General features: G+C 41.2%; 1 protein-coding gene across 1 annotated transcript; it reads right to left on the bottom strand.

Annotated features, from left to right (window-relative positions):
- Positions 1-114: 114 nt before the first annotated feature.
- LOC146705625 (ras-GEF domain-containing family member 1B-B-like) lies at positions 115-12,952 on the bottom strand. Its single transcript, XM_085463359.1, has 14 exons — positions 12,719-12,952; positions 6,917-7,456; positions 6,668-6,790; positions 6,133-6,270; positions 5,783-5,998; positions 5,531-5,605; positions 3,071-3,163; positions 2,813-2,915; positions 2,645-2,724; positions 2,390-2,485; positions 2,206-2,301; positions 1,891-2,014; positions 1,705-1,777; positions 115-1,594 (listed from the first exon to the last, which is right to left on the bottom strand). The coding sequence occupies exons 2-14, from the start codon at positions 7,448-7,450 to the stop codon at positions 1,561-1,563; spliced, it is 1,785 nt and encodes a 594-aa protein (XP_085319485.1). The 5' UTR covers positions 7,451-7,456; positions 12,719-12,952; the 3' UTR covers positions 115-1,560.
- Positions 12,953-13,295: the final 343 nt, after the last annotated feature.

Genomic DNA, 13,295 nt, shown 5'->3' with positions numbered 1-13,295 from the left:
TCGTACAACACTAAAATTAAAGCTACTAGAACACAAATTGATTAACCCTACTATTTGTAATCTGTATTTTACTAAAAAACCCAAACTAAAGGAGTCTCCATGCATGAAAAGGAGCAGTGTTTTCATGATTCTTTTATTTGAAAGAAAATAGATCATTCTCTTTACACAAAGACCTTCAGTACAAGTACCCTGACTGATGACACAAAAGATACACAAAAAAGTAGCATATATGACAAATAAAATGACAAAACACAGCACTCACAAGTGGATTTCAAAGAACCACATCGCATATCACACACATCAACACAGCTGAGATGAGAAGAATAAAAATTCCTGTTTCTGTACACACACACACACACACACACACACACACACACACACACACACACACACACATCAGTTTGCACTCATAATAGTGTTTTTTTTAATATGTAAACTGGTGTTTGATAGCTTAACACAAAACCAGCCAAAAAAAACAAGCTCCTGGCAGAACATCAAATAAAGTACATTTAAAAAAAAAAAAAAAAAAAAAAAAAGCCTTTTGATACAAAATACGACTTAATACTATAGCATAGAAAGTTGCCTATATTACACAAGAACACACTGAAGTGCATTTTGATGTAGTCTGCATGGTTATTATGTTGCTGTCACTTACACAGTTTTGCATCACCACCAGAGTCAAAGTGTGCACATCACAAAATGCTTAGCACTGAATAGCACGTGGTTGATAAAAGCACCGTGTCAATGCACGCTGGAATAATGTTGCTGATGTACTGCCTCGTATTATGAGCTTCCATTACACAAAGATAACAAATGACAGTGCAAAGTGGGAGCTAATGGAGTGGATGTGGTGCAGGTTCTGCTCGAGGTGTTAGCATTAAAACTGAGGCATCCAACAAGACAAGCAGCAACACCACTTTTAAAAGCAGCTGTTAGCCCGTTATTTATAACGCAAATCGATGCAAGTCAGTCCTTTCCTTTGAGATTTCAAATCTCTGTGGTCCTCAGCAAGGACATCTGCAGGCAAGGAGCGTTAATGTAGCTTTGAAACTCATTTAGGTCCACGATGACTTCGTTTAGAGATGAAACCTTCCCTTCAGCGTGTAAGTCAATCCACAATATGAGGCCAGTGTGGCAACCGCTGGAGGTATAAACCCAGTCTGCAGACCTCTGGCCAGTCGTCTGATATTCTCTGAGCGCCTTGGACAGAGCTGATTTTACAGAAGCAGCACAGCTGATCCAGGCTCTTCTTGAGAATCATTGGCTTCATAAATGATTTAAATCCATGAAGACTTGTTGGAAAAGAGGTTACAATAATAACATAAAATGGGCTTCTTTGGCACTGGATGAATTTTATGGAATGAGTTCTGTGGAGTGCTCCTTGTGATCTCAAAGCCCAAATACAGTAATATAGGCAGGATGTGGTCCCAGCTTGTTTTAAGTCCAACATCTTAACTGTGACCATAAGAATCTTCTGTGTCCATATTATAAAACGGAGAAACCTGTAGCTTTAAGACACCTGATTCAATTTCAGTCTTTAAAGCAGAGATTTCCCTGGCCTTAGGTCCGATTCTCTCGATGGAGAAGCGAAGATCTAAAATACACAAGATAAGTAACCAGTGTTATTACACTCAAAAATTGCCCTTTTTTGCATTAGTACAATGTTTGGGATATGTGGGTGTGTGCACATATGTCTACACCTACCGAAGTGACCTGCGACTGTCTTTCTCCATGTTGTTCTCTGGTCCTTCGCTCTCATATGAAGCCAGATGCAGCTCTGCAACAATAAGATAAACAATAATGGCTTTGTTTGTTTCCTAAAGCTGACAAACTATAGCAAACATTTGTATGATTGACATCTCCAAAACGCAGGGGAGACTGAATACTGACCGTCTTCGGTGAAAATGGGTGTTGTGACAAGGTACTGAAGGATTCGCCGCTCTCTGTCGAACGGACAAACAACCTGACGCCAAACCAGGAACTCGCTCACCTGTTTTGCAAGCTCCCAGAGTTTCTGTGGAGACAGATTGTACAATCGATTATAATGGGCAGATGAAAGAAAAGCATCATTAAGGAAAATGCATTGATCTTTTTAGCCACAAGGGGGAGTCACAACATCACATGTAAAAGCCTGAACTTGTACTGCTACAAATCTGACCGTTTTTAATCCTTTAAACAACATAATCTTCTGAAATGTGTCCTAACCTCAAAGTTGATGTGTCCATTGGGCAGCCTGCTGGCACAGCCTTCATTCAGGAAGTAGATGTCTTTAATGAGGAGACTGAAGAAAGGAATCACAATCTGGAGGAGAAACACACCAGCTCATTTACGTACACATTCACCACCTGGAGCTTTTTATTTTCAGAGTAAATCCCAGGTGCTCTCTCACCTTCTCCTGGCTGCTGTGTGCGGTCTCAGACCTCTGGGTAGCACCGCGGAGCGCAGTGCGGTAGTTACTGAAGTTACTGGATGGGTCCATCTGGTGCTGAATGAGAGCACACACAGGAGACGGCCATCAAACGCAAATCCGTGTGGGCATGCTTAAAGTTTGCACATGGTGAGGGTTTGAAATCCTGAGCAACTTGAAATCTTAAGTTTACATTACACTACACAGGATTCACTGCTGCATGCCAATTGTCCTTACCTCCAGAATTTCAAACTTGTCCGTGTTGACTTTATTCCAGGTTTTCTTCAGTCTGGCGACAGGACTCATGTTCATCCCAGCTGGACACAGAGAAAGGGTGAGTAAATGCAGAGCACTTACGGGGTCAGATCGAGCCAACGAGCTGTATGTGTGCCGTCAAATACTCACTGATGATGGCCATGAGAGAGTTGAAGTTTCCAATGTTGAAACACTCCTGAGCAACATCGATGAAGAACTCTATGATCCGCGCTCTGTGTTTCTTCTTCATCGGCTTAAATGAGAGAACAAACAGAGCAGGTCAGTACAAATTCAATATATGTACAAAATTATGCACCTTTGGAGTGTAGTAAGAATCTAAGAGTGGTTTGTAGTTCAGCTGTGCATTCAAAGGCGTTCCTTGGTCCAAAACGAATCACAACAACTTACCATACAGATCTCAGTGGCCACAAGATAGCTCAGTCTGTTGAACCAGCTGACGTAAGCTTCCAGGTTGCTAGTTTTACGTTTCCGAAAGAAACCCTGAAACACAAATTATGGCATAATTAAAACAAAGAACAAGTCTAGATCTGAGTGCATTTTTGTCTGTATTTCATTATTTTTGAAAGAAGTTAAACATTTAAAACTGTGAGTCACAGAAAGGACCATTTCGAAATTAAATGAGATCTTAGAACTTAGATCTCTTTCATTTTATGGACCCCTAAAGCTCTGACACCTTCATAAATTCCATCACTCACGTTCAAATGTGAACTTACATTAACCTCCTAAGACCCGAACTCTTCCACAGCATGCATTTTTAATTTCTCTTTGATATTTGGGCTGATTGGAACCCGATGAATGTAAAAACAAAGAATTACCAGATTTTTGTTTTACCAGATTTTTCCTTCTAAGAAAAATCAGAGCCACATATGAGGATATTCGTTTAAAATTTCGATAGAACACTAGCAGTATATTGTCCTTGTAAGTGGATATCAGGCCCTTGTAGAGCAAAATTTTGTATTTTGGTCTAAATAACCCAAAATGTGATGTCCACATATGTGGATGCCAGGTCCTAGGAGGTTAAATTATATCTGTACTACTTTCAGCTCATCATCTATCATTTTTAGCTAGCAAACGGTCTGCGGCATTTAACCAAAGCTTTTGGCTTATTATTTTAATGTTTGCCCTCTGTTTAAATTTAAGGCATGATTAACATTTGCATTTTATCAATTTCTGTAACTGAAAATTTCAACAGGTTATCCACAGCTTTAACCAACAATCTCTTATACTAGATTTTACCTAGCTATTTAAGTTTCCATTTAGCTAGTAATCTCCACCTTTTAGCATAATCTTAGCGAGCTATATCCAGTGTTTATCTATTATCTTTAGCTAATAATTCAACTCATACGCTAAGCTAGTTATACTGCCATAGCTAACACTTTCCAGCTTTTTCCATGCTTCTAAAGTAATTGGTTACTGTGTATCTGTTTTTCTTTTACTGACAATGTTTATCCACAGATAGCCAACAACTTCAACTACAGACAAACTTAACAATCTTTCAAATATATGTTTTCTATAGATCTTATCCATTTTAATTATCTAATAAAATACCCTTTTGTTATTGAGGTTTCTGCTCGGAGGTAGGTCTGCTCAATTCTTTAATTAGGTTTTAATTTCCGCTTTGTTTTACTTTTTCCTCATATCAGTCAAGCTAATGTTTCCATGTACCTTTTGGCTATTTGTTGGTCTTCTATTAATATTTGTTCCCTGAGATTCAGCATCATCGGCATAATCTTCTTAAGGTTAGCCAATAAATTATTTTATAAATCAGAAATAGAAGGAGACAGACTGCTGCTCCTCTATAATTTCCTTTGCTAATGGATCCTGTTAGCCTTCACACCCACACAACCTCTGGACCTGCACTGAAGCCTGTGACGTGTCTGCTTGTTATTTTCATCTCATTTACATCTACTTTGGTGCCTTTTGTTTTTTGTTTTCTATAAGGACACTCTGTGGAGAACTTGTTTCTCAGAGGCCCTTTTATGTAAACAAACATTATAAAAGCTCTGTATAAATAAATTTGACTTGTCCGTGATGATGTAATCTCAGAGATTCATGGCTCTATTAAATGCTTACACAACAGCGACAGCCCACTCCACTCCAAACTTCCCCTTCTACACTTCAGGACCCCTTTCGCTGACTCAACTGCTCTTTTATACAAAGTGGGTCTTATATAACTGGCACAGCACTGGTTGGAGCACGGCTACAAACAGTGGGTGAGCACTTGTTCCCAGCAGCAGTGATTGAATACGACCCTTCAGCTCACTTACAGGTCCCTCAGATTCACTTAGACATATGCAAAAGGACTTTTTCATACTGTGTCTGAGCTATGTTAAAAATAACACTGCACAAATTGTTATCTATCTGCCAGTAGATTCTCTGATGTGGTTTCCAAAGCATATTTACTTCAACTGAAGCAGACCACAAATTACACCCAAAGCAGGCCTAGAATATACTTCAAATCAAAACAATAAAAATTGACTCAAAATAACTGCAATCGTCTGCAGTCCTTTGATGCTGATAATTATAAAGAGGTCATGTTACTGTATTTTCAAGCCGTCTTTACACAGTAAAACTGCACGCAGCAAGCCGTAGCTGTTAGATCTATCTGCTAATTGTGACTGGAATGAGATTCATTTATATGACTTTGCACAAGCTCCTCATGTCTCCAGTTTTATCATGTAGAAGTTCAAAAGGAAAAAAGCAAATAATGAAATGAAAAGTAAACCTGAGCCTGCAAGTTCCTGAGTGAGAAGATGGGAATTTTTGTGAGCTGTTTGTCCAAAACTCGATCTAAAACGCTGGAGGCAGAGCTAAGCTAAGCGTTTTTTCATTCAAACTCAATTGTACCTTATGGTTCTCCAGAGGATCCTTCATGGCAAACGTCTGGATGAACTCCTCGGGACCAATAAAACTCAGTCGGTCCTGAGGGCAGAAAACAGAACATAAAAACAATTAAGACAATGACAATAGCATAAGACAGACAATCATAAAAGCTCATTAATATAATCTACAGACGTGCTTTGAAGGAGTGAAAAAAATTTCTCTCTACAGAATCCGATAATAAGCACAGGCACCCAAGTTTTAACGCCAACTTCCTACCAGTTCAATGTGTGTAAGCTGCTGGGCGAGGACGAAGGGATCGTCGCACACGCTCAGTACGTCGCTCCGCTGAGCCGATGCTTGCTTGCTCTTCAAGGAAGCGGGACGCTCCATTGCCACCACATTGAGCGCTGCCACAGCCTCCTCGTATTGGCCGAGGGCAGAGAGGCGTTTGATAAGACGCTGGGTCATCTGCTGCATGGCTCGCCAAGAGTACTGCAGCGTGACACAGACAGCACAAATAATGAAAACTATGACAGGGAGGTGAGAATGAACTTGAGATATTTATGTTGAATTACTGCAAATTCATTGCATGAGAAGTTTTAACTACAGGAGCTCTGAACGCTAACCTCGTCCCCTCGGGCCACGTGAAGCGTCATGTCTTTAAGGCAGCGCATCATCCTCTCGTCCCTGAAGTCGTATGGAAACGTCTCAGTCCACTCGGTCAGCAGCTGCACCAGCTTAGGGGCCACCTCACGGAAACGAATCTGAAAACCATCAGATGGCGCACTAAGTGACACTCAGGCAGGCATGATTTGATTTATCTTATGAGTAAATCTCTCTCTGGTCAATAATCTAAACGGCATGGCCCTCATATCTTTTAAAACACGCAAGAGTAGCCACAGCTCGCTGTTTTTCTAAGAGCATATTCTGCCATTATTTATTTTATCTTTGCAGTTTCTGTTTCCGAGTGTTCCCTTGCCTGGATTTTATTTGCTTGGGCAAAAAAAAAAAACAGATAAATACTTTCTCTCAGAAAGAAGCATGTGGGTGAGCGAGCTTGTGGATTTTATAGTGGGTGGAAGGTTGTGTGGGAGCAGAGAGTGAGTGTGACGAGAAGAGAAGCAAATTATAGCCCTGTGTGTGTGTGTGTTGCCAGCCCACCTTATCCAGCAGGGCATCTCCAGACCGCTGCTGCTCCACACACAGGTGACAAACCCTCGTCATGAGCTCGTAGGGGGGGAGGAAGAGGCGTGAACTCAGCAGGAAAGTGAACACATACGACCTCTGATGAGGAGGAAAGAACAAGAAGAGAAAGGTCAACACAGCCAGGACAGCCGACCTCTTTTCTCAGACTCGTCTATTCTAGACCACTCCGTTTCTCACAAAAAGACCATGTTTCCTGTAACGTACGTCAGGGTAGTAGTCCACTGTGGGAACCAGGTGCTGGATCAGAGCCTCAAGAGATGCAGACACCAAGCTATTGTCATGGTAACACATCTCCCCGTAGCTGGTGGTGACGCCGTGTCCGTAAAACCGCGCTTTCGCCGCAGCTACGTTGTTGTTGTTACGACAGGACTGGTCGCTGCTGCTGCCGCTGCTGCCGCTCGTGTGGCGATGTGCGCGGCCTGGACAGGAAGTGCTGTGCTGGCGAGGGCTGTAAGGCTGCGGCGAGGAGTATGGGTTTTCAGACAGCGCGCAGCTGGTGTAATGATGCTCCTTCGCATTCACAGAGGAGACAGAGGCGCTCCGATAAGCCCCGCTGTGAGGCTGAGGTATGTCGTAGGGGTTCTCTCCAACCGAGTAGGCGCCGTTGTAGATGTTCTCCCTCGCAGGTTTCGGGACAGTGCTGCTCCGGTACGGGCTCGTAGGTTGTTGGTGGTTGGCATTGCTGCTGTAAGGGACGCAGGAGCTGAACTTCCCAGCATATGGCGTTGTTGGAGGCATGATGACCTTTACAAAACATACAAGGAGTAGGTTAGGGTTGAGAAATAAAGATTAACAGACTATTTATATGCAATTTCATGACATGATAATACATTTTCTCAGTCAGCTGAGAAATACATGATGGATAACATGCAATCTTGAATAAATGTTTTTCATAATTCACATGAAGATACATCTTCCAGCCAATTTAAAGATTCCCAATAAGCCAGATATGATAAACAGGCAACAGGGAGGGTTTCTTTTTTTTCTTTTTTTTAAAAAGATAATTTAGATTTGCTTCCTGAAACCTCATTCTAAAGCCAATCTTTCTGGAACTGGGTATGAAATATCCCAGGAAAATTAAGAGATGATTGCACAGCCTAAACAGGAAAAGAGCAACAATCAGTAGGTTTCCCCGGGTATCTGAAACAGTGGACGGCACAGGAAGAGGCCCAATAAAAATAAAACATTGCATTTAGTTTGTAGAAACAGAGGCTTTCAAAGTGACACTTTGCATTATTCAAACAAATCCTGACAAGTTATAATACCAGACATGTAGGTGTTGAATGAAGTAGAAAGGCTTCTCTGATTGAATTAAAGCAGATCTTTGTTTTCATTTTCTTTCTCCTTACCCTTACTGCAGTGTCTAAGTCCAATCAACCATCAAAAATTATAACTCCATTGCACAAGCCAGTTTTAAAGAATAATTATGATGCAGTTTCTTTCGTTGATCAGCTAATCCATGATTTCCCAAAGGTTTCCCAACAGTTGTCAACAGACCAATCCTTTTATAGTCAACTTGAAGTCACAAAATCGTGACTAGTGTCTCTTGCAGCGTCTTACTGCGTTAGCCTGCCCGTCTCTCTGGGAAGCCGAGTGTTGTGAAAATACGTTTAAGCAACTCCATCACGCAAAGGAAAGACTTAGGGATGTCTGTGAAAAGAATTATACTTAATCACATAATTTTATCCCTCCTCTGTCTATACTTTCTGGTTCTGAACACAAACATTTCTCCTTTGGAAATTTACAGCTTGGAGAAAGTCATTTGTTGGTGAAAATTTCTACAAATCAGCTTATACTCACAACAACAACCTGCCAGATGACACAACAGCAGTGATCCCCCCGCCCTTTGTCTTAATGGTTAATATAATTGGATTTGAGTTGGGTAAGCTGATCCCAGATCACCACCGAGGCGTGCTTTAACTCTGGAGCCATCTTTATCCTGCTACTGTTGTCTGTCTTGGCACCACATGTCAGCATAAGCGAGCCACACACAGTTACATATGAGCAATGCACATATACTGTGCCAGAAACAAAACCCTGCAGGAATCCAGCAGACTTTTGTTTGTCCATCACAGTGCCGACAGAGGAGTGTCTGCCTGAGCCAACATCTTACGCACACACACACCCTTGTCCACAATGGCGCCTAGCCCCATGCCGGTATAATCCAAACACACACACAAACAAATGATGGCTTGAACGATGCACACACACACACACACGCACACATATACCACAGCGTTTGGCATGTTGCCAGTGTAAGCCAGTCCAGTGCCAAACCATCTTTTGAACTCTGTGATCTCAGCCTGCTGTTCTTCTTCTAACTTAGTTAGAGATTACGGTGTCTTTACCTTCCTCGAATTACAAACGCAATCTGGAAAAGCATGGCTGCGGTGGTGAAGTTGAGATAAGAGTCCTCTGAGTAATATTTACTCCAGTGTAGATGCCTTTTGTCCTTCTGTTTGCATTGGAAGGTGACCTTGTGCAAAGGGGGAAAACTAAGAAATTGGAAAACAATCCTGTGTTTTTCCACACGGACTTCCTGAAAAGTTGACCCTTTGAATAGTTGCGGTTTCCCCGCTGCTGCACTGCAATTGCACTCTTTCTAAATCATAGGTTGGACTCTCCGTGAATGACTTAATGATGGCATTGGGAGTATAATTTCATATTAAAAGCATTGTTTATATTCTCTTGTTTGTAAACTTTGAAGATTGCAGGCTTAAGAAGCAGACTGATGTGAATATAATAATACAGGAAAAAGCAAAAAATGTACAGTGATGTAAGAACATTTTTACCAAGAAAACCACTTTTGTACTAGACCGTTAAAAATCCTAAGGGCTTGCACGTCTGTGCATTTTCTTACCAGCTGGCATCGAAACAAGACTGCAGCGCCCATTGGCTAAAATGTCATGAAATGGTTAAAACAAATTGAACTTTTGATGGTGCAGCAGGAAAATCTCATCCACTAATGGATTTACACCAATAAAACGTGCTCGCGCTGCATCAACAAGACAAGCCAATTCGGCGGATTTAAAAAGGTCTTCTGTACATGAAAGCTGCCCATGTCTGGCTTTTAATGAATCTGAAGGCGTTGTCAGAATACTTTTTTCTAAAACCATTTAATGTGGTTTTAAAGAGTACACCTAGCAATGCTGTGCCCTACAGGAGGAGGGGGACGGGGCAGGGGAGGAGGTCTTCAACAATAGAAGCATTATCTATCCTGTCATGGCATTAACAACCACACAAAGACCCACAGGAAGAGATCAGAGCAGATCCCAGCAGATCAGACACACACAGCAGCTTTCACACACTCTGGTCTCCGCTGTCAGGTTATACGACGCCCAGCCTCTGCGTGAGCCGAGCCTGGGATCATTTTTACATCAGTCAAACCAGAAAAGCAGACTTTACTCATTCTTCTCTAAGGTGGGACCTCTTATTATAGCGAAGTCACAAATAATAATCTGCCAGGCTTAAACAAGGACAAGACTTTTTGTTTATGACTTCAATAAAAGAGCATATTGAAACCCATTTACTGACCTTAGTAGAGATCGCTTTATTCATACAAAATAAAAGCTACAAGATACTGACCTCAGAACAGCCTGGACCAACTGCCTTAGCTTAGATGAGACAGGGGTTTGTTTGACTCCTGCTTTTAAAAAAAAAAAAAAAAAACATCTAATAAAATTCGAAGACTTTAAGCAGCTGGTCAGTAGCAAGAAAACAACAGTCACATTTTCTAAATTAGCACCTTGTCTTCTGCAAAGTTTATATACCCATAAAGTGTATACCCATAAAAATGGTTTCATGAGAGGAGCAGCGGAGTAAGCTGAAGGCAGAGCCTGCGCCTGATAAGAGGATCCATAAAACTATTTGTGAGAGTGTTAAGATGTCAATGTACTGCAATGCTATCTTACTTCTACTTTGTACCCAATGTACTTTGACACTAATGAGCTACAACAGACAAGGTGGGTGAGTGAGAGAAGCATGACAGTCTGGAGGAAACTCCTGACAGCCGGGATTATCGTTATCAATAATGAGGCCAAAGTTCAGACTGTGCTCATGACACTTATTTGTGGCTTGCGTGTACAAGAGTTAACCTTTTAAAGAGACGCTGTACAATGATGTCACTGATGATTTGTCGATTTACGTGGGAGGACTAGTAACTTCACCTCATAACATAATATCGTAGAAAAATAAGATGGCTCTCTAATGATTTAATGCTTCTTTTAATTTTTTATGATTGAGCACCTCAGAAGTCAGCAAACTGAACCTTTTAAAGATTATAAGACTGGACAGATGTTGAAATAAGTTGAAATAAAATACAAAATGTATTGCTGCAGGGGAGGTGTGAAGAACATTCTACTGCTCCTCCATGTCAGATTTTAATTTTCAAACAGCCCCATAAATGCAGCATGCCAATGGACCAAGATGCCTTCATGTATTCTGCGCAGGAAAATTTTTTAAATGTGTTCATGGGGACATGACAAGGACTTAGGATACATCAGTAGTGAAAATCAAGACACATGCAGTGATTTTAAAGGGAGGATAGATCTGTTTTTTGGGTATGAAATAGATTTTCAAATCCCTTTAGGTAAAAATTGTCTGACACATTGACTTTGGGGTTTTTTTCAATTACAGAAAAAGCCTACTTGATGAAATTCTTTATATCTTTGTCCAGATGTTGTTTTGTTCTGCTTGGCCGTCCAAGCATCAGAAGCTCCAACCTATAATGCTTCAGGATTGCATTCTGAGTGCAGGAAAGCAAAGTCACACGTCATCAAAGTACCAACCAAATTGCCAAACCAAAGTAGGAGGAAACAGCCCTAGTGTCCAAACAAATGTGGCGCAAGGAAGTGTGCAGGTCAGGGGAGGCCCACAGCAAAACACCAGAGGCTGGGACCCGGTGCCTGGTTTAAAAATCTGATAGATAGGCAAACAGAGCCAGACAAAAATACCAGACTCAGATCGACAGGAGAGATACGCACAACAGGGCTCAACCACTTATGAGCCTGTTGTCTTCTTTTATTTCCAAACACAATGGATTCAGGGATGCACTTTCATACAAATACACACACCTGTCTCCCGTATCATCTGGTAGGCTAGTACAGTATTAACCTACAGCCAGAAAGGATAAACACTACTACAAAGCTATATTAAACCTAAGCTTGTTTGGGGATGGAGGGGTTGACTTCCAACCTCTGCACAACACACAGATGTCAGCATTTAATTTTAACTTGGAGTAAGTTGACTTTGAGGTAGTTCCAAAGACTCAAATGTTGCTGGCACCCTTCAGACCGCCTCGGTTAATAATTAAATTAGTTTAGCTATTTAATGTGAGATTTATTTAAGCAGCTTCACAAGCTCACAGAGTACTGACATTCTTTTAAGTGCCTGTGGGTTTGTGTAGAAGTGTGTGGAGGCTTTTTCCTTGGCCAGCAGCACACACATTTTTTTTCTGCCATTCTTTCTTCTTTTCCCTACAGACACACTCACACAATCTGTTACACACACACACACATATAAACCAGCCCAGCATGCCTGGTTAGCATGATGGGGTTCAGACTGAGTCATAACACACTAAAAGTAAAAGCTGACTGTGAAAAAGTCATGCTGTGCAAGCATGGTCCCATCGCAGGTGCTGGTGAGTAATGCTCGTTTGAGTCTGACAACCAGCCTAATTATATACTCCTATGGGTGGCACAACAACAACAACAACAACAACAGGTCGGGAGTGAAACTGGGCGTTTAGAGAGAAAATAGTTCATCAGATATAGATCACTTTAAAATATTAGGTGAAGTAAATACGCTTTTAAAATAATAATAAAAAAAACTAGGAAACTTTAATCAACTTTTGCGCAAGAAAAGGCATTTCTATAACTCGATTATGCCTATGCGAAAGTTATCTATTTATATTTCAATAGCAAAAATGGTTTTATTATCACAAAATGAATAAATAGTAGTATATCGTTTCTCGAAAAATCCACATAAGCAACACTCCAAACAACTCACCTCTGAAACGGTGCTACTCAGCGTCCAAATACTGTGTCTCTGCCAGTAACCTTTGAGAAAATTAAAAGGAAAAAGGTTTTCCACGCTACTTCGAGTCTTTCTCACGTCGAGGAGACGCTAAACGTGTAACAAACAGGGAAATCTTTTAGCTGCTGTGAGTCCATGCAGTGCTCTTCTCCACTGTCTGTCTCCGCTCTTGCTTCATTGAGTATTTGAACAAGCAAAAGCTCGCAATAACCCACAAAGCCAGACGTATTCAAATGACTTCCACAGAGCCGGGAAAACTGACCAATCAACGCAAGGGGGCGGGTGGCGACTAGGCCCAATCACAGAAAAGGGGTCAAAAAATCAAAAATCTCCCAAGTTCTGATTGGCTGACTCCCTCTCCATCTAAGTTCTGTCTTTTCGAGTGAAGCCTTGCAGCGAGTGTTTTTGTTGGAGAGCTGAAATATGGAAGGTATACGGTTTCCGTCGGGAATGTGTTAGTGTGTGTGGCTTTATGCTGGTCTTAGTGACTTAAAATATAAGACAAAAAATCCCTGAATAGTGTTTTGTTTGTGTTTCTGTAGGGCTTATA

This window comes from Copadichromis virginalis, linkage group LG7 (assembly GCF_057382275.1).
Source record: "Copadichromis virginalis isolate Kocher_CV1m ecotype Utaka linkage group LG7, C_Virginalis_male_GT1.1, whole genome shotgun sequence".
NCBI lineage: Eukaryota > Metazoa > Chordata > Actinopteri > Cichliformes > Cichlidae > Copadichromis > Copadichromis virginalis.
Note: the sequence above shows the minus strand (reverse complement) of the source record. Positions and strands in the feature narration are given on the sequence as shown.